The sequence below is a fragment of the Scleropages formosus genome, chromosome 10 (genome assembly GCF_900964775.1).
Source record: "Scleropages formosus chromosome 10, fSclFor1.1, whole genome shotgun sequence".
In the NCBI taxonomy this organism is placed as follows: domain Eukaryota; kingdom Metazoa; phylum Chordata; class Actinopteri; order Osteoglossiformes; family Osteoglossidae; genus Scleropages; species Scleropages formosus.
Genome location: NC_041815.1, coordinates 19,552,538 through 19,578,067, shown reverse-complemented (window position 1 = coordinate 19,578,067; position 25,530 = coordinate 19,552,538). Strand labels below are relative to the sequence as shown.

Sequence of the window (25,530 nt, the reverse complement as noted above, 5' to 3'; positions counted from 1 at the left end):
AGTCTTTCTTTACTTTCCCCTTGCATGGTAAATTTCAGACTCATTAAAACACTCTTACTGCAGCAAGAGATCAAAATTCCAAATTCAGGGGAAATCATCGGAAGAGAGAGCAGGCTTGAGAAAGGGGGCACAATTTGTGCTGAGGTATGGATTTTCAACCTTTTTTCTGAGTTGCTTCAACCTGTTTTTGTTTCCATCTCATGTTGAGTCAGAGGAGGAGAAAAGAAGTGTCTCTACTGTTCAAGTGCCTCATTGCAGGCCCTACAGTGAGACCACTGGGAAAAAGAAAAAAAACACAAAAACAAGGAAAATTGAATCCATGTCTGGTTTTGTGTACGCTATCATTTTTTTCTGGCAGTGAAAGTGTTGCTACCATTAGCCAAGAGGTGCATGTAAGCAATGTTTTTACTGGAGCAATTAAAGACTGTGAAACTGCTCAGGGGTTTTACTGGAATAAACTTCGGCTCCTGCCTGGGGTTTTTGACATGTTTGAACCGGCAAATGACAACAACTGTGTTTAAGTTCTCTTCCGAAGGCCAGGGCAAGAGGAAGTTAAACAAATTCTTCCCTCTACCGTATGACTTCACCACTTAGAATCAACATCATTCCACTTATAACAGCTCTTTGAGTCTTTTGTTTCATTTTGTGCTTTTTAAGTTCTGCAGAAGCAGATCCTGAATAATTGCACCTCTGGAGAAGGAACCTCCTTTTGAACCCGAAAAATTGCATTCTTTCAAAGATCTTCCAGAGAGCCCTTGAGAACTGAGCAAAAAATTTGTGGTATTTACTTTTAATCCTCCTCTGTAGATAGTTACCTGCTTGCAAGGTAGAATGACATCACATATGAAAACAGATGGCTCCCACGGGACTATAAGTCGAGTACTCCATAGAAGCCTAACTGGCTGCCCTAGCAGATGGGCGTTAGACATAGGCCGACTCACTGGACTGGGTCCTGCCCATGTTAGGCACCTGTGAGAGGTGAGCCATGTCCTTCTTGCGCACCTCGCAGATGGACTTGCGGCGAGCCTGCACCCCACGAATGGCGGTCTTGATCTTGCGCCACCCAAGGTGGTTGAGCTCTGCCAGGTTGAGGACCACGCAAATGCCGCTGACCGCAAACATGAAGACGAGGAAGACCGTCTTCTCAGTGGGACGCGAAACATAACACTCCACCTCCTTGACACATGGGTAGCGGTCACACTCAAAGATGCTTGGCACATTGAAGCCATACAGGAAGTACTGGCCCGCCAGGAAGCCAATCTCCAAGGCGTTGCGGAACACCACTTGTATGATGTAAAAGCGGGAAATGCCTTCCTGCCGCCGTACCTTGGAGCTCTTGGAGTGGGTGAGCCCACGCGGTGCATTGGGGATCTCCTTCACCTCGAGGCAGTCTGGCTCCTCCTTGCCCCCGCTGTCCGGGTTCTGGACCAGGATGCCGTTGATATTGCGAACCTTGCGGGCGCCTTCGCTGCGTCCGTAGTCCTTCTCGAGCAGTGGGTACAGGAAGGAGTAGCGGCGGTCACGCTGCTTGGCTGACTGGTGCACTGAGTAGGTGATGAAGCAGAGGCTGGGCGTGCACACCAGAATGATCTGGAAGACCCAATAGCGGATGTGTGAGATGGGGAAGGCCTTGTCGTAGCATGCCTGGTTGCAGCCTGGCTGCATGGTGTTGCAGATGAACATGGTCTGCTCATCCTCATACACTGTCTCACCCACAATGGCCACGATCAGGATGCGGAATATCACTACTACTGTCAGCAGGATCCTAGAAGACAAGTACCAGAGGTTATTGATCAGAGGCTGAACATTATTGATCGGAGAGAAGGAACAGCAAACAGAACTATAGATATCAAAGAGGAGCCAGAGTGAGAGAAAGAGAAAATCCAGGTATGTGCGCACAGTCCATGCAGTTAATGTACATCAAAAGGATATTAAGAAAAGTCATCATGTGCATCACATCATCAACACATTGAACTGCATAAAAATAACTTCACATAAATTTGGAAAAAATAATTCCACTGAAGGCAGCACTGTGGAGCAGAGAGTAGCACTGCTGCCTCACAGCTCAGTCCATGTGGAGTTTTCATGTTCTCCCTTTGCTCTTGTCAGAATTGGAATCAGAATCAGCTTTATTGGCCAAGTATACCTGAGCATACAAGGCATTTGTTTCCGGTTTGGAGCAAACCTACAGTGTACATTCACACATACAGGCTACATACGCACATCCTAAACTAGACATAGACTAATACAAACATGATTACCGATAATGCAGCAAACAAGAACATAGTATAATGCAGACGGAAGACAAAACCATGCAAACATAACACAACTAAATGACCAAGCATAGAAAAAAAGTACGCGTTGACCTGTAACATGAAGTGACATTTTAATGCCGTGATTGTCAGTTATTTAGAGAACATATTGCACATGGGTATGATATTGCACAAAAGATATAAGGAAACATATTGCACATGATGTTGCACAAAAGAAGTGAAGTGAGTTTCTTTTGGGTGCTCTGGTTTCCTCTCACAGTCCAGTCCTTGTGTTTCAGGTTAATTGGTGACTGAATTTCCCTTAGGGTGTGCCTGTGTGAATAAATGTGTGTGTGTGTGCGATTGCCATGTGAATGAATGGCATCCCATCCAGGGTGTACCCCACCTCATACCCTGTAGTGCCAGCAGAGCCTCCAGACCACTGCAACCCTGCATTAGATGAGTGATTACTGATCATAGATGACTTACGGGGCAGGGGCAGCTGGTAGTATAGTGGTTAGAGCAGCTGTCTTTGGACCCCCAGCTGTAGTACCTTGAGCAAAGTACTTACCCTAAATTGCTCCAGTAAAATTATCCAGCTGTATAAATGGGTAAATAATGGTGACTAGTTTAACACTGTAAGTTGCTTTGGAGGAGATGATGAGCTAAATGTCAATACATCCTAGCTTGAAATAAAGGCCGGAGAAGTGACACTTTCCTCTTCCTGCGGAATGACTGTTTTCACTTCTCATTGTCTAATTTCAGCAGTGTTCACAGAGTCAACTGGAAGCATTTATTTTTAAGTGGATTTTCTAACATTTGACATTCCGTCTTTCCATTTTTATCTTATTCCCTAGCAACAGATGATTGCGTACCCAGAACGTGCAGCCTCACAAGCATACATGTTCTATTTAAGCGTGCGTGCGTGTGTGTGTGTGTGTGTGTGTGTGTGTGTGTGTGTGTGTGTGCACTTGCATGTAATTATGTGATGCAATCTCCTGTAAACACAAAGCGTGTTCATCCCTGGGCACGCAAGCTTGCGTTTCACTGGGCTGAACGCTGCCAGCGAGGTGTGGAGGAGCTGTGCTCTATAGATAGCTCTCCTGCGTGAATTTATTCCTGTCTAATGGGGATCCGGAGGGGGAGACGGCCGTGTTGTTGCTCGCACTAATGGTGCGGGCAGAGTTGAGGTGAGGGAATGATGTGGGTGCGTGTGCGGGGCAAGGTGTAGCTGGGGGGGCTACGGGTCTACGGGGGGTGTCTGCGAGGGATACGGCAGAACCGAGACAGGGATTAGCCCCTGCGCCGTTCTGCTCCTCCGCTCATTCCCAGTACCATCCTCCCAGTACAGCTCTCCCGCTCAGCCCTGGTGCCTTCATTCATTGTTACTAAAAGCGAGGAAGACCTCTCGCTCATCAGCTCTCGAGTGTAAAAGACCTGTTCCTGCCCGCGTATTTAGTCCCTCTTACACAAAAAGTGCAAGTACACACATGCAGGTTTCACCTTTGAAATTTAGTCTTGAAAGAGTAACACATGCTGAAATTGTATTTGTGTTTTCTTCGTTCTGTTTTTCAGTGTGCCTTATCATTCCGAAGCGCTAACATTAGAACTAACACTAATGAACTCTGTGAACCCTTCCCCCAAACGCTCAGATTTACCCCTGGGCAAATACATTGTAAAGGATTTTGTACGAAATAAGATTTGATTTGCTTAAACTTGGAAAGGATGCTCTCGTTATGGTCTCATTTGCATAAAGCTGTTATCAATGTAAAGGATCAAACACTATTTAAATGAATCTAAGTCTGCGAGCGATTTGACTAATTTTCAAATAAAGATTTTCAGCGGTAACCAAAAATGTCTTTTATGAAACCAGTTTGAGTCCCGTACAGCTGCGGAGGAACAAAGCACATGCGATACAGAAGGCACGCGTGATGAAACACCACTCGGATGCTGGAACGAGGGAGCCTCTGCCCAAACAGGGTGTCTGTGAAAAGCTATTAAATGTCAAACCTGTCAGGGAACGTGACGGTGAACTTGGAAAGCGTCAAATTAGTTGTTCAGAAGTGCTTAGCAACACAGTGCCGAGCCTGCAGGCACTATTTTCTGAAGATTTTCCTTAAATTAGAAAATGCACAAAATGTAAAATAAAAAAGCGATGAGCAGACAATCTCATCAGAGAGAATGAATTATATAATATTCTCCACACGCAGCCCGTAGCCTTAATCTGCACAAGGGCCAGTGGAGGGATTCTTGCATTAGCAGTTTTTTAATCTAAAGCCTTTCGATGGCATTATCTACTGTGCCAGCCAGTCCCTTACCCTCTCCTTCCTTCATCTCTGCTCCTTTATATATTTCTTTATATATCCACCAATTAACCTTCCATTTGACCCCATTATCCCTGCTTTCTGCACATCTTCTCTCTTTCTCCTCTTTAAAAATTTATTTTCATAAATCACAGATTCGATTAATCACAAATAATTTACGCTCAGAAACGACCTTCATGGAATATATTAAAGAAACTTAATTGAATGAAAAGAATGAAAAACGAAGTCGCACATTTTGAATAGCCAAACCATACACCAATAAGTGGGGTTTCACTAAACCCTAATATTCAAACGCTTTTTTGATTTTCAGATTGTAGCTATTACTGTCCAAATGCATGTGTACTTCTAGAGGTCACAAATATCACTTATAATAAAGAGCCAATAAAAGTCTTGATACCACTCAGCAAGAACCAGCTTAAATCCTCAGGTATCACACACTTGTACAGCCATGCTGGCTGATGTGAAAAGGGAAAGCTCTTTGTTTATTCACTGTAACCAGGGCTGCCACACCCCCATTCCTCCTCCTAACACAGCCACATGTAGTCCTTTCCTCTCACACCCATCTCTCACTTGCTCACCACTGGTTACCATGGCAACCGCATCCTTAAGCATCCCCACAGAGCAATTCACAGAGAGAGACAGGGAGAGAGAGAGAGGGAGGGAGGAAGGAAAGGAGTGTTTACATAGGTTGAGTAGAGAGATTTTGCTTTGTGTTTCTGATATTGGTACAAAACAGTGATTTATCCTATTAGGATGAATGCTTCAGCTAAACAGTTAAATAAAGGAATGTAACGTGAGAGACAAAGGAAGGAACAGGTTGTACAGAAGGTGAAAAATGAGCAAGAGAAAGAAAGGGCAGAAAGAAGGGGAAGAAGAGGGGAAATAAAGACCTAGGAAAAGTTGGACATGTGCAGAATAAAAGAGACTGGGGAAGTGAGGCTGAGAGCGATGACTGAGAGAGGGATACGAGGGAGAAGAAGATACAGAGCTTACAGAGAAAAATGAGGCAGCGGGAAGCAGCTGTGAACAGTGTGAATAGCAGGTCTAATCACAGTAGGTTCATTTCGTACTCACGCCATCAAAGTCTGACACTTTCCGCTGACTGCGCCTGCATCTGTATGTGTGCGAGTGCCTACATTACGCTTGGCTTTAACGTCTCCAAGTAACCGTTTTTGCGTGTCAGTATGCGCACGAGAATCTGTGAGTCTCAAAGTCACATTCGTACATAACATCATGCACTTGAGACAAAATTCATCCTTCAAATGAAAAATTAATTCCAGGACCACGTAGACAGACAGCACTGACATGGTCTTTCCCTTGACAGTCCTCATCAGGAGGACTGCCAACCAATTCATTCTCAGAAACCTGTGATCAGTACATTCAACCTTTGTTTCTCATGGCAAGGGCTCTTTCTGCCTTTTATGGCTGATAGTAACTGACCAGCAGGAGGCCAAGCGTTGACGTCATCTGCAATCCAAACAATTTAATGTGCTTATACCTTGCAGTCAAATATGCACTGGGTACCCAACCAGTTCTGTCACAGAGAAGGTTGAATCCCCATTTTGCTTGCTGTCATCAGTATTGTCTTTGATTTCTCCATGCCCTTCAGTGCTTTAGCTGTCTTTGTCTTCCTCCTTGACAGCAGGTCAGGTATGGTCTGTCTTTATGCCACCACAGAACGCAAAATCAACATTTTACTGCCACCGCAGAAAATTGTTAAGGCTTTCAGCTAAAGTATTATTCTCCCACAAGCCCATTTAAAACACAAGCATGTGGTTTTTTGTCACTGGGCCGGTTACATTTTATTCAGAGAGCCATCAGACTGGTCCCATAATGCCTTCGAGCTGTGTGGGACAATGGTCATCGTGAACCGCATCAGATGCTGGATTAATTCCAGTGAGTTATTAATCATACATCCTGTGTTGGGATTTTTATTCAAAGCATCAAATGATTCCTGTCTCATTAACCTGATTGTGTTAGATGTCATTATTTTAAAGTGGAACAGTATTAGTAAAGGAATATCTGTATTGCAATGAGAAAAATGTAACGTTGCTGAATATTTCTATTTTCACCTCTGAAAATGCATAACATTATCACTTCATCTGATCAGCAATTATTGCACTGTTCTACATTTTTGCGCTATTAAATAGTAAATGATTGATTAAATAAACTTTGTTTAAATTTCTTGGCTAAATGAAGCATTTTACAGCGTAAATGCATCGGACTGCTATTTAAATGGTAATTTGGTTGAACGCAAAAATATCAGTGTGTTCTCATTGAGTGCATTTGGATTAATGCATTGTGAGTTCTGCCATTCATTCAGTCAAAATCAAAAAAAAAAAATTAATAATTGGCGCAATTAAGAACTGAGCTGCAACCAAAACTCACGTACCCAACAACCTCTCGAAACCATGATTCCTCCCTCCTATTTAAAAGACTCATTCAACAATGCAACAGACATCGTGAAGTAGCCGTACATGAATGTGCCGTTTTGAGACATAATTACTGTTTTTAAGGAGGGAAAATAAGAGATGTATCCAAGGTTACGCCTTCAGATGCTCTGTTCATTTTTATTTGAGCATTGAATAGTAGCTTCACAGCTTTGTAACTAACTGAAGCCTTGTTTCAGCACCACTCACATATTCTCTTCTAGTTTATATGAATTTCTCATGGTTCCTTTCTTCACAAGCTATTCAGCTTCAGTTGTGAGTCTAAGTTACCATGAAAGGACCATGTGCTCCTTTCAGTGTCAAACTTACCTTATACCGTGTTTCACAGGACTGATTCAAGTCATCACAATCATAAAAGGATAAGTGACAGAAATCAAATGGATGCAAATGGACACTGTACAGCTGTGGTATATAGACTAGTAATGAGTTTATTGCCACTACGGAGTAAAGCATCTGCCAAATGCATAAATGTAATTTTGTTAATCTATTTTTCAGTGATGGCTATTATTGATTCCAGTTCTTTGCATTTTACTGAGCAAAGAGCGTTTTTTTCAGAATGATAAAAATACTAAGTGAATTGCATTTTATTGAGGTCTTTATAAATATTTTAGTTGTTATGAATGTTAAAAAACCACTCTCGGATGCTCCTGTGATGATAACCTTCTCTGATCAAATTTGGTGCAGATTTATGGTCTCCGAGAAATCAGTTCTGACAGTTCATTTTTATGAGCTGTGAAACAGCCATTGTTACAGAAATATAAGTAATTGTTTTTGTAAATGAGGCACAGGTGTTTGCACTGTTTATTGGTGACATCTGGGCACATTTCCATTGTGTTCTCCATAACTTCCCCTGGGAATCTGTGTATGTGACCATTTAACAAGTCAGACAACTCTAACTTGGGCCTTCTTAGGCATGAGTGTGTACCATGAACAGATCATGCGACACACACTGCTGGTCATTAATTCCTGGATGCCATCATTTCGAGGCGAGGGGAGGTGGCGCTTGCTTTGAGCTGGTGGAAATGACAGTCACATAGCTTTGGCATGCTTTCCACAAAGCCGTTTGGCAGCCCTCGACATAAACGGGCCGATGTCCTGTTTCTGGAGTTGGCTGAACAGAACGTCAGCATTAGCAAGTGAAATAAATCCAAAAACAAATCGAGTTCCATGTACTCAAACAGTCACAGAAATCCAGCCACCTCTCAAACCTTTGTGGGATTAAAGACATCAATGTGTGAAATTTGTGGGAATTGCTTGACTGTCTTTGCTCGTGATTTTTCTTTTTGAAAGTAGTGTTTTCTGTCAAATTGTGAAAGTTTCTTTACACCTGCAATATGGAGACTCCATACTTCTCAGTTTCGAAGTCCTCTCAATACTCTATACAGGTGGTCCCCGACTTACGATGGGGTTACGTTCCGCGAGACCCATGGTAAGTCGAAAATATCGTAAGTCAAAAATGCGTTTAATACATCCAACCTACCGAACATCATATCCTAGCATACGTGCGATGACCATTACAGGCTTGCCACCTTTATGCTGAGCAGTTATCTTGAGTTTCTCCTTAAGAGTAATTGCCCTCCTCTTCTTCTTCCCAGCAGTAGCAGGAGTCACAGATGGGTGTTTCTGTGACATTATGGATGCACAAAACACAACGTAGATACAGGGGGGTACCTGTATAGGAACCGCGTGAAAAACTGGGAGATGCACTGCCCAGCATCGCTCACCCAGGAAAAAAAAAAATCGAAGTACAGTTTCTACTGAATGTCTATTGCCAGCTCACCATCGTGAAGTCAAAAAATTGTAAGTCGAACCATCGTAAGTCAAGGAGCATCCGTACATTACTGTAGCACCAAGGTTGAAAAGCCTTTTTCTGGAATTGTTTCTTTTTGTCTAAGAAACAGTACACAGGAAGAACTGCTGTGATAAAATGTTCAACATTTTAATAAACTAACCCAAATTGAATGAAAAAATTACACGAATTCTGTTCCCATACTTCACATGCCTTTCGAATGTATCTGTATTTACTGGTGAAACACAACTGTTTGACAATCCAGGCGAACTTCCCATTTGTCTTGTCTTTGGAAATCTGCTTGTTGTGTTAATATGAACCCAGCACCTTGCCCCAAACAGTACTTCATACTACATACTACAACTGTCTCGTTGTGTATGTTTCCATTCCTGGGTATGTTCAACTCACTCACTCACTCACTCACTCACTCACTCAACAAGGACAAGGACAGCGGTGGGAAGACTGGTGCAATCCGGATTAAATCTGCAATTTTGGGACATCCTAGCCCCAAGAGTCTCACCCAGCCAAGCCCCTGCTGGCCTCACACCTTCCAGCACATGCTCACAGTGCTGTGGTGCCTGTGCCCCCTCCGCTGTCCCCACCCACACCACCTCACGCATGCTGAATCACCCATCATCATAGGAAACGTCCACTCTCTGCGTTCCAAAGACTACTGTGGCCATGGAAATGTATAATCCTAGAGGAACTTTATTTGAATATTAAAATATTGCTTACAAACACCTATTTGTCCATAATGCTAATGTGTTGTTTTAATTTGAAATTCTCATGACATACTGCATTTGAATATTAATGCCTATTGGTGAAATTTTATCTGCACACAGTGATGTCAGTTTAGGTGGTACACACACATTTTCAGAACCGCTTGTCCCATACAGGGTCACGGGGAACCGGAGCCTACCCGGCAACACAGGGCATAAGGGACACACCCAGGACGGGACACCAGTCCATCACAAGGCACCCCAAGCAGGACTCGAACCCCAGACTCACCAGAGAGTAGGACTGTGGTCCAACCCACTGCGCCACCGCGCCACTGCGCCACTGCACCCCCTTAGGTAGTAAGTGTTTGGTAGTAAAATATCCAAAGTATTTTCCGTGGGATACAAATACACTGATTTCCAAGCACAACTTGGATCAGAAATCTGTAACTCCAAAGTCAATTGTACCACATAGTCATAATAAGTAACAGCAATACAATACAGATGTCTCTCATTTTCTTCACAGTGTAGGTTCTGTAAAAAATGTTCCCATGGGTGTTTATTCCATGTTTGATTTGTTGTTTTTGTGTTGTGTAACTGTTCCGCGCTATTAACTGGGTCTGGTAGTTTTGATGTTGCTAATCACCTATGCAGTGTTGACTCCATAGTGTGTTGTATTGTCTGTTGTGTCTTAGTCAAGATGACATGCAGGACAAAAAGATGGAAGGAGCAGGTGGGTTAAGGAGGGGTTAATTGTCTTCAAAGAAAGTTTATGGAAATGGACCATGTGGATTACACTACATAGGACTGGAGCACTATGGAGTGTTTTTGTATGAAAATTGCATAAGAGTGAATATATTTTTCATGATCTGTCATTTGGGGGAAATTTTTGGTTCTTTCTTGTACTTAAGTTCATTTATGTTTTTATGTTGTGACTGTGAACTGTTTAATTTAATTTAAAGAAACACAGGACATGTATTGAAGAATGACCCCATAAGAGGCAAACATGCCATTGTACTGAATAAGTAACCGTGTTATGCAAACATTGGCATATATTTACAGAAGCCATTGTAACAGGTTATTTAATAGAGTTTAAAGATAGTAAGTGAAAAGGTCTATGGAGCAACTTACATCCAAATAATGTAAGGTCATTATGAAGTGGTTCTGGAAAACTGAGAATCTACTCAAAGTCCAGAGGTGGTGGCAATGTGAATTTGCAATGGAATCTCCAACACAATAGAATGGATTCATGAGAAATATGAGGCCAAAGGTATGGTATGAGGTATGCACTGAAGCAATGATGTGGAAAACCCTGCACATCAGTGAGTACCACCTTTTGTGCCACGGTGTTGCAAGAATTCACATGATCACCAAAGAAATCCATAAACCAACATGCTTGTGACTTAGAAATTGGCAGAGCAAGTGCACATTGGATTCTGAAAAGAGCTATGTGGAACGTTTACATTCCATAGCTGTTACACACCATGAATGAAGATAATCATGATCATAGAGTGGAGTTTTGTGAATGGTTTCAATAAAATAGTGTTCAAAGAAGTAGAGTTTGTAAAGAAGCTTTTTTGTCTGGTGAGGCTTCACTTAGGCTCAGTGATAGTGTGAATTTTCTCTTATGTTTACTGGTCTCCTAAAAATCTACACTTCTATGAGGACAAGGCGATGATTTTAGCACAGCTCTCAGTCTGCTGTGCAGGGCTTTCCTTGGACTGTTCTTTTTAAATAGAACAGTTTCTGGCCATGCACACCTCCACATACTTTCTTTGTGCCTGCCTTTAGTCATCAGTATGGTTATGAAGAATTTTTCTTCCAAAAAGACAAGGTACATCTACTTTACCATTGAGATATCAGGAGTTACTTCTATGAAGCCTTTCCGCACCAAAGAATAGGATGCAGCGGAAATGTTGAGTACCCCATGATAGCCTGGTCAAACCCTTTTTGGTTCTGGTTGTATTTGAAGGAGGCAGCAATACTGGAAGAATTAGGGAAAGAAACTGAAGGGTCGTGTGCAGCCATCCTAAATGCAGCAGACTTAGCGGATGGTTTTGGCACTCACTTGCTACTGAATTCACAAATGCCAAAATATTAGTGGTGAACATTTCAAACACCTGGCCTTTTTCAACATTTATCACAAACCCTCCTTCCTTTGTACATCAAATATCTGCATCCAATAAATTAAGTAAGGACCATTTTTTGTATGTTACTGTATGAATACATTTTTGAGGCACAAAATTCTGTCTTCATTTTAACATTTTTGTTATCTTTGGGCTACATTCAACTCAGCACTACTGAAAACAAAAATATCTTTCCTCTACAAACCCCTGCTCAGTGCTGATTGTTGACGGATTCATCCGATGAACAAGTGCACTCTTTGTCTTCTTATTGACCAAAGCTTATGTTGAATTAATCAAACTAACAGTTGATAGCGGATATGAAGGTCAAAAAGACAGAAATTTTAGAAAATGCAACATTAAATAAAGTACATTTAAAAATAAACCCTGCCTGGGACAAGTGGTTTTAATCAATGTGTGTGTGTGTGTGTGTGTGTGTGTGTGTGTGTAGAGTATTAAATTATTATTTTAATATAAACCAAATTAAAAAAAAAATCTTTGAAAATACATAACTCATATGTTTGCAACATGATGTGCCAGTGGATTAGATGATATTTTGTGTCTTTCTGTGTAAAAATACTTATGGTTTCCTTGAAATGTTTGCTGTTCTGTGTTTATGTCAATACAAGATATACTGTAGGCACCATACATATGCAAAATAATAATCAATGTTCTCTGCGGAGTGGTGGGGGTGCAGTAGCGCAGTGGGTTGGACCGGGTCCTGCTCTCCGGTGGGTCTGGGGTTTGAGTCCCGCTTGGGGTGTCTTGCGATGGACTGGCGTCCCGTCCTGGGTGTGTCCCCTCCCCCTCCGGCCTTACGCCCTGTGTTGCCAGGTAGGCTCTGGTTCCCCGTGACCCCATGTGGGACAAGCGGTTCAGAAAATGTGTGTGTGTGTTCTCTGTGGAGGCACACCAGAACAATTTACTGCATTAGCTTTTTTAGGGTTTTTGTTTTGGTTTTTGAGTGGCTCCTCATCACTGTTTTTTTGGCTAGGTGTCTTCCAGCACTTTGGTTATCAGAGCAAGGAATGACCTTGGAATTCTCTCCTTGGTTGGCAAGACACAACATTACAGTTTTAGGGCTTTATGTTTGCACGCCAAGTATTTGTGATCATGTATACTATATAACATTACATAATTTCTGGTATAATATCTGCATAGTAATGCTGAAAGGACACCACATTTGGCGCAATTTATTTATGGGAACTGGATGGAAAAAGATGTTAATTATTACTGCAAGCTATGTTGGCAACATGCATTGGTCTCTAGTAATGTGTGCATAATCACACTTTTCCCATGGCGAGCTAAACACATTTTGGCAGTGTGGATATGTGGGTGACAGAAACACTCTCCATTGACTGTACATTTCAGTTTGTTTAAAAACGGGTGCTGTGTGTGTATGTCTGTGCCTGTGAAAGAGGATGCTGAGATCACTGGTATCTGTAACTGAGTGGTAGTCTGTGTGTGTGTGTGTGTGTGTGTGTGTGTGTGTGTGCTTTTCGGAACAAACTTAAGACGGGGGAAGACCAGGCATTCAGTTAGTGGGTAGTGCACCTAGTGTGAATGTCTGGCAGCATGCGGCTGGTGAGTATTGAACCCAGCATGGACTGCTTGCAGTGCGTGTGGTTGTCGGTTCAGGTGGAGAACTGTTGCTTATTTCACTCTGACTCATCCACACAGCAGCTGCTACAACCAGGCCTGTGAGATCACAGGGCCAGGCTCCAGGCACACAAACAGATAACACACACACACACACACAGAGAGAGATTCAACACACTCTGTCAAAGATATCTATATGCACAATGTTCCACAACTGCAACAATGATACCTCAGGGGGACAAGCTTCAGTCAGTGCAGGTAGCATCCATTGTGTCTTGGATGCTGGACTACCTGTATGTCAGAAAGAACTGTAAGCAATTTGGAGAGCCCTCAAAGAACAGTCTGGGCTTCTTTCCTGTTTATCTCAGTACACCTTAGACTTCAGGCATGATACTAGGCTGTAGAATCTGCCAAACATCTGCAGATGTTCTCAGATGATACATTAATACTGTAGCAGAATGTACTAGGGAGCGGCAGGATGATGAGTACAGAGGTTTGGTGAAGGACTTTGTCAACTGATGCAGAAGGAACAAACTGTAGCTCAACACTGGAAAGACTAAAACGATGGTGGTGGAGTTCAGGTCCAGGAGTCCAGAGTATTCACTGGGAATTGATGGAGAAGAAATGGAGGCGGAGGAGACGAGTACCTGGAGTGAACTTGGGCAGTAGACCAGAGTGGTTGAACACTCATGTTCATGTGTAAGGACAGAGTTGTCTTTATTTTCTTAGGGTGAGGCCCTCGGCGTATGCACGTCCCTGTTGATGTTCTACTAATGTGTTGTAGCCGGTGCAGTCTTCTGTGGAGCAGTATGCTGGGCCAACAGCATTTCTACAGGTGGTGCCATTGGACTGAATAAACAAATCAGGAAGGATGGCACAGTACAGGGACTTAGGTCAGGCTTTTTGGAGTTTGGTGTATGGCAAAGGTCTCTATAATAAACATTATAATAAACCCTTATGCTGTCAGGGTAGTAACCTCTTAATGACTGACTGAGTGGTGCTGAGCTTCCTCTATATGTTTCCTGCAAATATATGCTTTTATATATTTATTTCCTTTGTGTGTTATTTTAGTCATTCCAGTCTTTGTCTAGTATCTCTCTGTCACTGTTTTCTTTTTCTTGCCTGTCATCACATCACAATATATTGTATGTTTCTTTAACCCCATGCTGTTTACCTCTGGGATTCATTCATTCATTCATTCATTCATTCACACTCAGGCTAACAAATGCCATTTGCTAGCATATATTAAAATATAAAGACAAACACTCATGCACTAAAGCTGACAAGCATATTTCTGCTCATCTGCTCTCTCCAACCAGCCAGATTTTTTTTTCATTCAGACCAAACTGACATAACATCCAAAAATGGGAAGAGAAAAAACCATCTGAACGATGGAAGTGCAAGTGAAATAATGTGTATGTAATACTGTGAAAGGTCTTGATTGATCGTTGCTTTTTTTACTTGAGCCACTGGTTGAGATTCTGGTGGTGTGGGAATTTAGGAGATTTAACATTAAACACTGAACAACAGGTTCTTTGGCAGGATGAGTGGTTCACATAGTTCACCTGTCAGAGGTGATACCTGTTTTAGCATTTTGTCTGCATATTTTCCATTGCTATTCTTTCCCATTCATTTGTTGTACAAGGGGACCTTTCACAACTGAACTAAACAAAGGATACTGATGTATGAGCTGCACCAAAGAGTGCTGAGTACAAAGTGGCTGAAGAGACCAAAGTTTGGGTGGACTTCATTTATTCTGTGCTGTGGGTGGTTCTCCGTTGGTGGTCTGGTTGCTGCTATTAATGTGATTTATTACATACACATGCGTCCTTACAGCCCTGGTGGAAACGCTGACCTCAGACAGTTGCTCTTATTTTTTGATATTTAAATTATTAGTAAAATGAAGACACATACTACATTCCTGATAAGATGCAGAATTTTAATTTTGTCACTTTTTTTCCAGATCTGTAGGTCCTGCTAACTTATGCAAAATGTACACATGTCAATTTCATCTGACAGCAAAATTCAATAGACCGCATGTGCCTTGAAGGGGCGCAACCCAAATGATAAAAACATGCAATATTATGATTAGTTATTCATTCATTGCTTAGCTGATACTTTTATTCAAAGGTACTAACAGTGCTTCGCCTATTTAAACAGCCCGATATATTTAGACGAACAATTCAGGTTTAATATCTTGCTCAGAAGTAAGTGGGAACATCAGCCATGACCTGCTACGCTGCCTTTTTAAGATAGAAAGGATATGAGGCAGTATGTAACGTTTACACAGCGCTAAATGTATGCAATCTAGAACCGACACACATTGAGACACACGCACTGGCTGAAGCCACTTGTCCCAAGCGGGGTTGCGGCGAGCTGGAGCTCAGCCCGGCAAGACAGGGCGCGGGGCCAGAGTGGAGGGGACACAGCCAGGACGGGACGCCAGTCCGTCACAAGGCAGCCAAAGCGGGACTTGAACCCCAGACCCCCCAGGGAGCAGAACCTGGCCAAAAATGCTGTGCCGCTGTGCCACCGCACCCCCCCTTCAGACACACTACAGACACACTACACCTCACACAACATCATGGTGCCGTGTTCTGCTACGAGGCTTTTTGTAACACTAGACTGAAATAATGGGGGTTAATGTTCAGAAAACAGCAGAAAACAGACAATTGCTTCTCTTATTGAGGCAGAATATGCTATCTTTATGGAACGGAATGGTACAACAACTTCTGTACCTGGAGTTTCTAGCACGTGTGGATACAAATCAGTGGAGGGTGAGGATAAAACGTTCTGGTTTTCTCTTAGCACGCTTTGTTTTCTCTGCCTGTTTAATATCTCTCACCCATTCACATCTTCATCTCCGGTTTTGTGCCCACCTGCTGGATGTTACGTTAATCATGAGTTTCATATACACCCGTATCTATGGTGACCGCTGGTTAGCGCAAACCTGCATGGAGGGGTATGCCTGTACGTCACAGACGTGTTTGTCTCTGCACGCTATGCTTCTGGAAGTTTTTTCAGCGTTACATTATAATGTAAAGAGCATTAATGTTTTCGGTTTACTACCCTCCGTACCCGTGTATCTACGTAACATTTTTTGTGACCTATCACTATGTTTATCACAGTGTGTTTCTGTCGCTATGTTTGAAACTGAGACATTGCTACTGCTGCAGTATCTTGTAAGAACTGTCAGCAAAACCCTCAGACTTTGCCGTTTTCATGGTCACACAGTGAATGCCTACAGCGCGCGCGTTTGGGAGCGTAAGGCGACATGAGCGAGTCATTAAGAAGGACTCGTATCTTTGCTGTCGCCTGCCATGTTTCCGGTCGACTAACCGCGGCCTGAGAAGTTCCTGCACAACACGACCCCACACGATCCTCTCCCTTAATATGTTTATGCGCACATAAGACTGTACAAAAACAAGGGCCACCATTTTGGATTAGAAATGAATGCCCCTCCCCCGCCGCAGCTTCATTCCACACGCAAGTACTCAGCTTGAGCCCGTCACTGCATGTGTAACAACGATGGTGCGCTGGATGACTTGATAATGGATATAATGCAAATTCATTAGCGTTTACGTTGTTTCATAATAAGCCGCAGTGCTCTTGATGTAAGAACTGTTTCAGGATAATAAGAGCAAAGAACAATGTTCTCAACTCCAGTAGTCGGTCTTCAGTTTAAGAGCAGGTATTAGGGATAAAAAAGGGCAGCGCTCGCAAAGAGAGAATAATTTTAAATATATCTTGCGGAGGCACATTGTACCAGTAGAACACACTCCCTGTTCTTTCTCTACTCTTCCAGAAAAGCTTCCTTGCATTGGTTAAGACCCAGACAGCCTAGTTACATCAGCCCTTGACAGGAGAACACTGTGCATTTGCACAGTACAATTCTTCTCCCTTGACCTTGTAAGGCTTTTTAATACAGCATTCATTTAGCATGCAGTTCATCTTAGGGTCCTCCCTCATGCACCAAGGAGCAGTTGCTGAGAACTGCAGCGTGCACGGTGAATCACGGAAGAAACGTCTGTGAGGTGAGACACACTAAGGGCTGTTGGAAGCATAGCGTTAAAGTCCTGGATTTGTTAACTCAAGTCCCGAGAGGGATTCTTCTCCCATACTCTTGAACGAAATGTTTACTGCACATTGCCTAAGTGAAATGTCCTGCTTTACAAATTCGTAATGAGCTGAGCTGGTTTCAGCAAAAGTGCACACTCAACCGCTGAGAAACCGAAGACAAAACAGAAGACAAAAAGGGACGAAAGAAAAATGAAAGGGCAGAGGTCAGCTGAGAGATAGAGGAGAAACAATGGCAGAAACATAGAATTCAGCCACAGCTTTCTTTCTGCTGGAAGGCTGAAGAGTAAGCCAAAGTACCAATTACATGCATCGCTTAGTAATGTTTTCACTTAAGACAACTAGATAACGTCTATTACTTTTGTCATTTTTACTACCACCATCACTTGCCCTCTAATATAACAACTGGTGTGGGTGTGCACAAGTGGTCATGTTTCTTCATATGGTTTCCACATAAAAATTATAGTCATTGAGTGATCACACTCAGGGTCCTGTTGTGGAAAGTCTTTGATTCTTCCTAGCCTTATCTGTTTAACTTTATAATATGTGACCTTGATTCATGTACTATATATACTGGTGTTTAAATGACTAGCTGAACATCTGGTAATGTAATGGTTAGAGCTGATGCCTTTCAACCTAAAGGGTGTGGATTGGATTCAAATGCTAACTGTACCCTTGAGCAATTTCATTACAATTTCATGGAGAAGACTCATTAGTTTACTTTTGCAATAGAGAAGTGAGCCACAAAGGAACGTGCCTTCATTCCCAGCTGGTGTGCCTGACACAAGTGACACTCAAACTTTGCTCTGTTTCTTTCAAACTCTAAATCACCTGACCTTATGTTGAACAACCCACAGTGCTAAGACTATAGAAAGATAGCTTGCTCACCTTTTTGTCATGGAGAAATGTTCATTTGCTCACTGTTTCCCTTTGCTAACAAATGCTCTCTGACATGTTAAGACAATAGTCTGTTTTTCGATACTGTGCAATGAAAATTAACTTATGAAAATATTTTGCCTTTTCAATAATGGTTATAATTGTTCAACAGAATTTTTTTCCCATTATGCAGTCATTTTACTTCCACAAAATGCGGAAAATGAATTGATATAAGAATGAAGTGACTTGACATAAGAATGTCAGTGGCCAGTAATTTGTGTATGTTTTAAAACAATCAATTCAGTCCTCAGTACAACACAGTTGCTACATGGCTTTCAGGCTATATATTGCATAGTGGTTCAAAACAGTTCAATGAGCAAAAAAAAAAAAATCAGAAAAATTAATAAATTAATTTAATGAAAGTCAGTTGTACATATTGTGTTATTTTAACCAGCAGTTTTTTAGAGAAACCAGTTCACCCCACTAGAAGCGCAGTTGCTGAGCAGCTTTCAGGGCAGCTAAATAAGGACAGCTGAATAAAAACAAAGTTAAAACATTAGAAGTGTAGTCTTTAAAAAGAAATGTAAGAACCTTTCTCTTTGTGCTTTGGTACATTTCTTCTGCTAATTGTGTCTGTAGTTGTGTTATTTCGTTTACAAACACTACATTCTCCTTGGACGGGTGCTGAAATAACGTTCCCAAAAATTCAGTTTAAAGTGAGTTAAAGGGGGTGTTTAAAAACCAGATAATGCAGATACTATGTTGTACAGAAAAGGATTCTTTTGATAACATTGCATTTGTAATTCAAAAAGGAGGATAACAGAATGCTCACAGGCAAAACAGAGAATATCCCAGTTAAAACACAAGCTGTCCAGGAACAGGTTAAAACAGTTTTCTTCAAAAAGTAGAAAATAGAAAAAGGGGATAAAAACCTAATGAAAGAGGCTTTAAAAAGACACTTGTTTGCTGCATTGTCAGTAAGGGATTTCCTCAGTGGAGTAGTTCTTTCTTCATTGTCATTCAGACCATGCTTAAAATATCCTAAAAATATAAATATTGCACAAACAGTAATTGAACAAAAATTAACAAATTAAAATATAATTTTAAAAAACAAGTTACAAATAAATTTTGTTAGAAATATAAAAAAATATAGAAAATGTAAAATATATCAGTGTTACCACTGTCATGAACAAAAACATCTTTTATTTTTGTAATTTTAATGGATTTTAGGTTGTATTTTTTTCATTCAGGAATAAGTTATTTTTTCCAGAAGAAATAATGTAATTCACCTCCATTACAACAGGTTGATCACTGAACTAATTAACCATTTTTTTTTCAGGTGTGTGTGTATTATATAAATGCATGTAATATCTGACTGGTTCCCCTTATTCTTATACAAGTAAAACTACCGTAGGGTAGTTTCTGTTTCCGCAACAAAGACTATTTGACCTAGCCCAGCCTGTCTATCCCTATGCTAACGAAATTAATTTAGTACTCACTTAAGCCGGGCAAAGTCATTTTCTGTCAATGTCCTTAGCAATGTTGGCCCTCCAGTCCATTAGATGATTGGCCAGCATAGGTCAAAAAGATTCCCTATCACACCCCTTGGAGTATTTTTACAACATCAACAGAACTTGACTTTAGTGATGCTGTGTACTCATGTTGGTTAACTCTGTGATTACAGTATATATGCTCAAAACTTAACACTCTGGCTATAGCTAACAAGGCCATCAACGGATGTGCTCCCCAATACCTACAGAAGCTGATCGTTCACTAGACACCGGTCCGATTGCTATGCTCCTCCACCTCTGGCCTTTTGGTAGTCCTACACACAAGAGGTCCAAAATCAAAAACCCTAAAGTCATCAGTTCTGGCTCAATTGTAGCGGAATGAGCTCTCTCCTTCGGTAATGCTGGGTCCCTATTGACTTTCAAGAAGGGTCTCAGCACACATCTCTTTGAGAGCCCCTTTCTCTGAATACCTATCTACTCCATTAACCTGCACTATCTGTTTAAAACATGTGCTCCCACCAATTTTATATGCAGCCACAAGCGTAAAGTACGCTGCTTAAACTGCGGCATCAGAGAAATCGACTGTTTGTCAAGAATCACGTCTGCATGTATTTCTCCATCTGTTGGTGAAATGCACTTCTGTTTTCTTGAAGTTGTACTGGTGTCAGAGAAGTGTCAACTAAAAAAAAGCTGTAAATGTACTCTCACTCACCTTCTCCCTAGTTCTACTATCCAAATCCAGAGGTAAATCTAAAAAAATTAAACATAACTCTAGGTGAGACTCTTGAATGTTGTACGGACACAGCTAGGTGAGGAAACAGTGATTATTCAGGAAGACTACAGATCCAGTAGTCAGAATTAATGTCTGTGAGGTGAGACAGACATTACAGACTAATCCCTCTTAGCTACTTAATAAACCAATTGATTAATTTATAAATAGGAGACAAATGGGTTCATCTGCAAGCACAAATTAATTAACTTAAAATTGCACTGAATGTTAATATTCCATTCAACGAAACAGAACAGGAGTGAAGTACACATCGACCTGATATGAGCTCCATGGAGAAAGTTAATTTTGGTGGCCCACAACTGTCAAGAGTTGTATGGGTGGAAAGCATTGCTTTGCACATCAAGTCAGCTCCCGAGCAAGCGGACAGGCCACCGCTCGTGCCGTCCCCTCGTGGCCCTCTGTGTGCAGGGAACCTCTCAGGATCACGGCCCAGTTTAATTTTAGCCTTGTTATTTTCGGTCCTGCTGGGAGGGCCAACCCAGGCAGAGTGGAGCATGTTGGACAAGGACCGGAGGGTACAGAGGAACAGAATAACATAAAAAAAAACTTCCAAATATTACAACACATGCAGCTGGATACATGGACTCGCACAGTGACATACACAGAAAGAAAAATACCCTTACACAAACTAAATCCCCAGTATCATTAATAATAACCAACATTCACAAGTTTGTGTCACGATACAGTAGGCCGTTCCTACTAGTGGAATTTAAGAGGTCAAATCTGGTGTAGAGCAATACCTCAGTGTGTAAACCATCTATTTCCACTTCTGCATGATATCCATTTAATTTGTTTTTTTAGATCTTCCGCAAAATTATCAAAACTGACATACCTGTCCTGATCCAACAAGTGGGTTTGTACAAAGAATATGGTCGAACTCTGACTCCCTGAGGTGATGTGATCGGTACAGGACAGAAACAAGTGTATCACTGCTCTTCTTAAACACTACAAGACTCCAAATAAAAAGGCCTGCAGCATCCATAAAATGTGTTGTCAAAGTGACAAGGACGTGCACTTTTAAGAGTGAAAAACTGCTATTTGTTTGAACAGCCATGCCCTGAACTGAAGGTCCTGACGGGGCTCTATTCTTAAATAATCAATCATGTGACACCTTCAAAAAGTAAGACAAAACCCACAAAAATTAAATTCAATGAAATTCACTGCTAATATGCCACGGTACAACTCAGGGTCTCTGTGAGAGTGAGATATGGTCAAAGAGAAGGGGACAGACAGAAGTAACTTCTTACAAAATCCCCTGTCTCTATGAGATGTACGTCGTTTTGAAGAAAAGTGTCTACTAAATGAATAAATGTTAATGTAATTATTGTTGCTTGAACAAACTATAATTACGAGCGCTCCTTTCTCTAAAACTGTGAATTAATTGGACATTATAATCTGCACATCTGTCAGCTGACCAAAAAAAAAAATCAATGCTAAAGACCTTTTTAGAAAATCATCTCATGAGCTCGATGGACTCCGCGAAGAATAATACAAGATTCTTCTTCACTGATCAGCCCAATACAGCTTTTCCTGTCTAATAAGTCACATTTCTCTTACAGGCATTAGGTGATTAACTGAAACAAGTGAGAGGATTTCTGAATGATAGGCTGTCATTTATAACAGAGCCTGCTGCCAGACTTTGAAAATCTACATGTGGGAGTACGAGTGGTGTGTCTTAGTTCAATAAAAACAGCCATGCAAAACAGAAGCCTCACTTGCAGAAAACAATCACAACAACACATTGACTTTTATGTTTCTTTTTTATTTTTTTTTTTCGTAGAGAGGAAATTTGAATCTTGGCTCCAGAACTTCCTCATGGCTGTCCATATGCCTGCGCCATGCCGAAAAGCCTCCGCACATGCCTTTTGGAAGCCGACCCAAATGCCTGCTCAAGTGCTTGTCCAGACTCCTATCCAGGAACCTACTCCAAGGGGGCTGCCCAGGTGGGACTTTCATGCCCGTCACTGCTGGCAACCCAGGGGGAAGACAGCTCAGCAAGCGGTTGCCCTGACTCTTTGTAAAAACCTTGGTGAAGAAACCCACTATTTCCCTTGTTGAGCCAAGGCTGAACACAGCTGGCCAGGTTGTCTCCATAGAGAATTCAGTGGAGTGACCCAGCCAGTTGTGCCCATTATTCAACTTGATGCACATGGAAGCTATTTCAAATTAAATACTGTGGTCAGTATACAGTAGAGAATTAAGACCTGTCCCAAAACATTCTGAGTATCAGCCTGGTGCTGTGATGTACCACTGCCCACTTCCTGTAATAACAGCAATCCACCATGGTAAAGGCCAGCACAGAAGAGTTCCGTTAAAAATGTCCTGTATTCATCATAAGCAGCACTTAGAAACTATTTGGAGACACTGTATCGGTCATTTGTACATCGGTCTAAAGCAACAGACACACATATGGAGAGACCATCAACAAACATGTCGTTATTGGAATAAATACTACTGAGATTGTGGATGTTGCTGAAGTAATTAAATTTTGATTGTCCACCTGCACAGTTCTTAAGACAGTGAATTCTTAGTGAAAACTACAGTGATTACTCTTGGTTGTCACATGTTACAGATTATTGTGTTACTATAACGTTATTTTTTTATGATGATTAAGTATTATAACTATACATTCTTGTATAAATTGTTACCTGTGCGAATTCGTCGTGCATTACTTTATGTCTCGGAATATCCCATAGCTCCTGACTATGTTTACAAGATAAACTCTCTTTATCTTGTCATATGTGCTTGGCTATACATACACATAGCCACATAATACAGTGTGGACTCTACTTTGGGGCACTTGACTGGTATTTAATAAATCGCTACAGTAATGAGCAAAAGGAAAGGAAAACCGATGCATAAAGATGAGTTGTTCACATCCAACATTCTTTTCATACAGACTCTGTAACTTAAATGTTGTACTTACATTTATTTAACAGATGCTTTTCTCTAAAGCAACTTCCAATGAACTCTATGTAGTGTTATCAGCCCACACACCTTATTCACCGTGGTGACTTACACTGCTAGATACACTACTTACACTGGGTCACTCATCCATACATCAGTGGAACACACTCTCTGTCACTCACACACTATGGGGGAACCTAAACAGCATGTCTCTGGATGGTGGGAGGAAACCAGAGCACCCAGAGGAAACCCATGCAGACACAGGGAGAACATGCAAGCTCCACACAGACTGAGCAGGGATTGAACCCATATCCTCTCACACCACCCAGGCACTGTGAGATAGCAGTGCTACTCACTGTGCCACCCATTTACAATACCAATAAAATTTTGTATATAATTACATCTTATATCTTGTATGTCTGTTGCAACCTATACAAGTCTCTTTATTTTTCAAAATAACATCATATAAGTTATTCTTGCTGATGTAAGAAGTAAAATTTGCATCAGTTTTCCCATACTGAGTTTTTTATTTCATTACTGACATTTGATCAATTCAGCGCAAATTTTATGACAGAGTATCTGATTACCTTTCCACAAGCAACACACCGTGTTTACAAGTGCTCTCAAAAAAGCGTGGACATTACAACATTCCTTTAATGTATTATTACCATGTCTAGCACTAGCTGCAGAGAAGAGGGACTTGCTATCTTCTGCTCATGGACCAGAGCTGACCTGCAGTATATACAGCGCAAGATTTCACTTTTCTCTGCAATCAATAGAGATAATAATTTAGACAACATGCCATCTGAGCTGGCTTTTACTAGTTGTGAGCTTAGTTCAAAGGTAATCCAAAAACCTGTAGAACACCATCTCTCCAGAAATGGAATTGCTCTTTGGGCTGAAACTGCTTGCAACGAGCCCAGCGCAGAGAAAATTGTTCCTGATAATGATGGGGATATTATAAAAATAAAACCCTCATGAGAAATCTGTATGACAGAAATTAGTTGTGGAAACTGAGTTGTACCGCAGCGCTACTGTAGTTTGCAGTGCCACGGTACAACTCTGGGCTTCTGTGAGAGTGAGATATGGAGAGAAGGAACATCCCACAAAGTCCCCCGCCTCACGCTGTCCAGCAGAGACAGCTGGTGTGCTGCTCAGCCAATAGTGTGGCCAGGATAATCCGTTGCCGGCCGTTCGATAAGAGATTTGGACCAAAAGGAAGGTTCACTCCTGCGTGACCCATAACCCCACCGCGTGCAAATCCCGTATCCCACGGTGCCACTCCCCCGCGTCTGAAGAGAGCCCGTTACCTTCCGATCATGGTGGAGTGCTGCTGGACTGCAGCTTCCAGCAGCCGCTCCAGGATGGTCCACTCCCCCATGGCTCAGCGCGGAATGCATCCACAGGCGCAGGATGCTCGGCTGAGTTGGACACTCCTCCTGGGGCTCCCGGCCCCTGAGCTGCACGTGGGTCTGTTGTGGTGTGGGGCTCGGTTACCAGTCAAGAGAAAGCCGGAGTACAACTCCTGCCCGGCCGCCTTTTCCTGACCTCGGGCTGCGGATGGAACCCCTTTCCATGCAACTCACTGGACCCCCACGATGCCGTCTGTCTCGGCCTTGCTGGAACCCCTCCGACCTGCCTGGGTTTGCTCCAGCACCGAGCTGTGCAGTTTGCAGTTTTCCGCTTCACCTTCCCTCTACCACTGTCCTCCAGCACTGGGAACACTGTACCTCGCCTACTGTAAGCCTTGCACGCTGCTTCCACGCACACGCCGGGACACGTGCTCAGGCTTCCCCGCCTCTCGAGCTCTTCCCCTCTCCAAGCCCGTTCTCTCCCTCGACCTGCGGCACACCAGCTGCTCTCTGAGAGTTGCTCCTACCTGATTCTTGCGGTACCCTCTTTCCCGCTGCCTCTTGTACCGAACTGTTCCTCCTTTCCACACCTTCTATCACTCAATCACTCAAACCAACTGACCAGCTGCAGGTCCCCCTACTGCTGTCTACCATACACTACACACTACGTGCTCGCACTGTCATTCGGCACATCCGCACACTCCTCACACCGTAATCCGCTTGCCTCATTTACTGTACCTGTTCCAGCACTGACCCCTGGTAGC

At 42.2% G+C, this 25,530-nt stretch overlaps 1 protein-coding gene across 1 annotated transcript; it reads right to left on the bottom strand.

Moving 5' to 3' along the window:
* Nucleotides 1-921: 921 nt before the first annotated feature.
* gjd1b (gap junction protein delta 1b) lies at nt 922-25,530 on the bottom strand. Its single transcript, XM_018742785.2, has 2 exons — nt 24,725-25,530; nt 922-1,765 (listed from the first exon to the last, which is right to left on the bottom strand). Exons 1-2 carry the CDS (start codon nt 24,793-24,795, stop codon nt 922-924), a joined length of 915 nt encoding a protein of 304 aa, XP_018598301.1. The 5' UTR covers nt 24,796-25,530.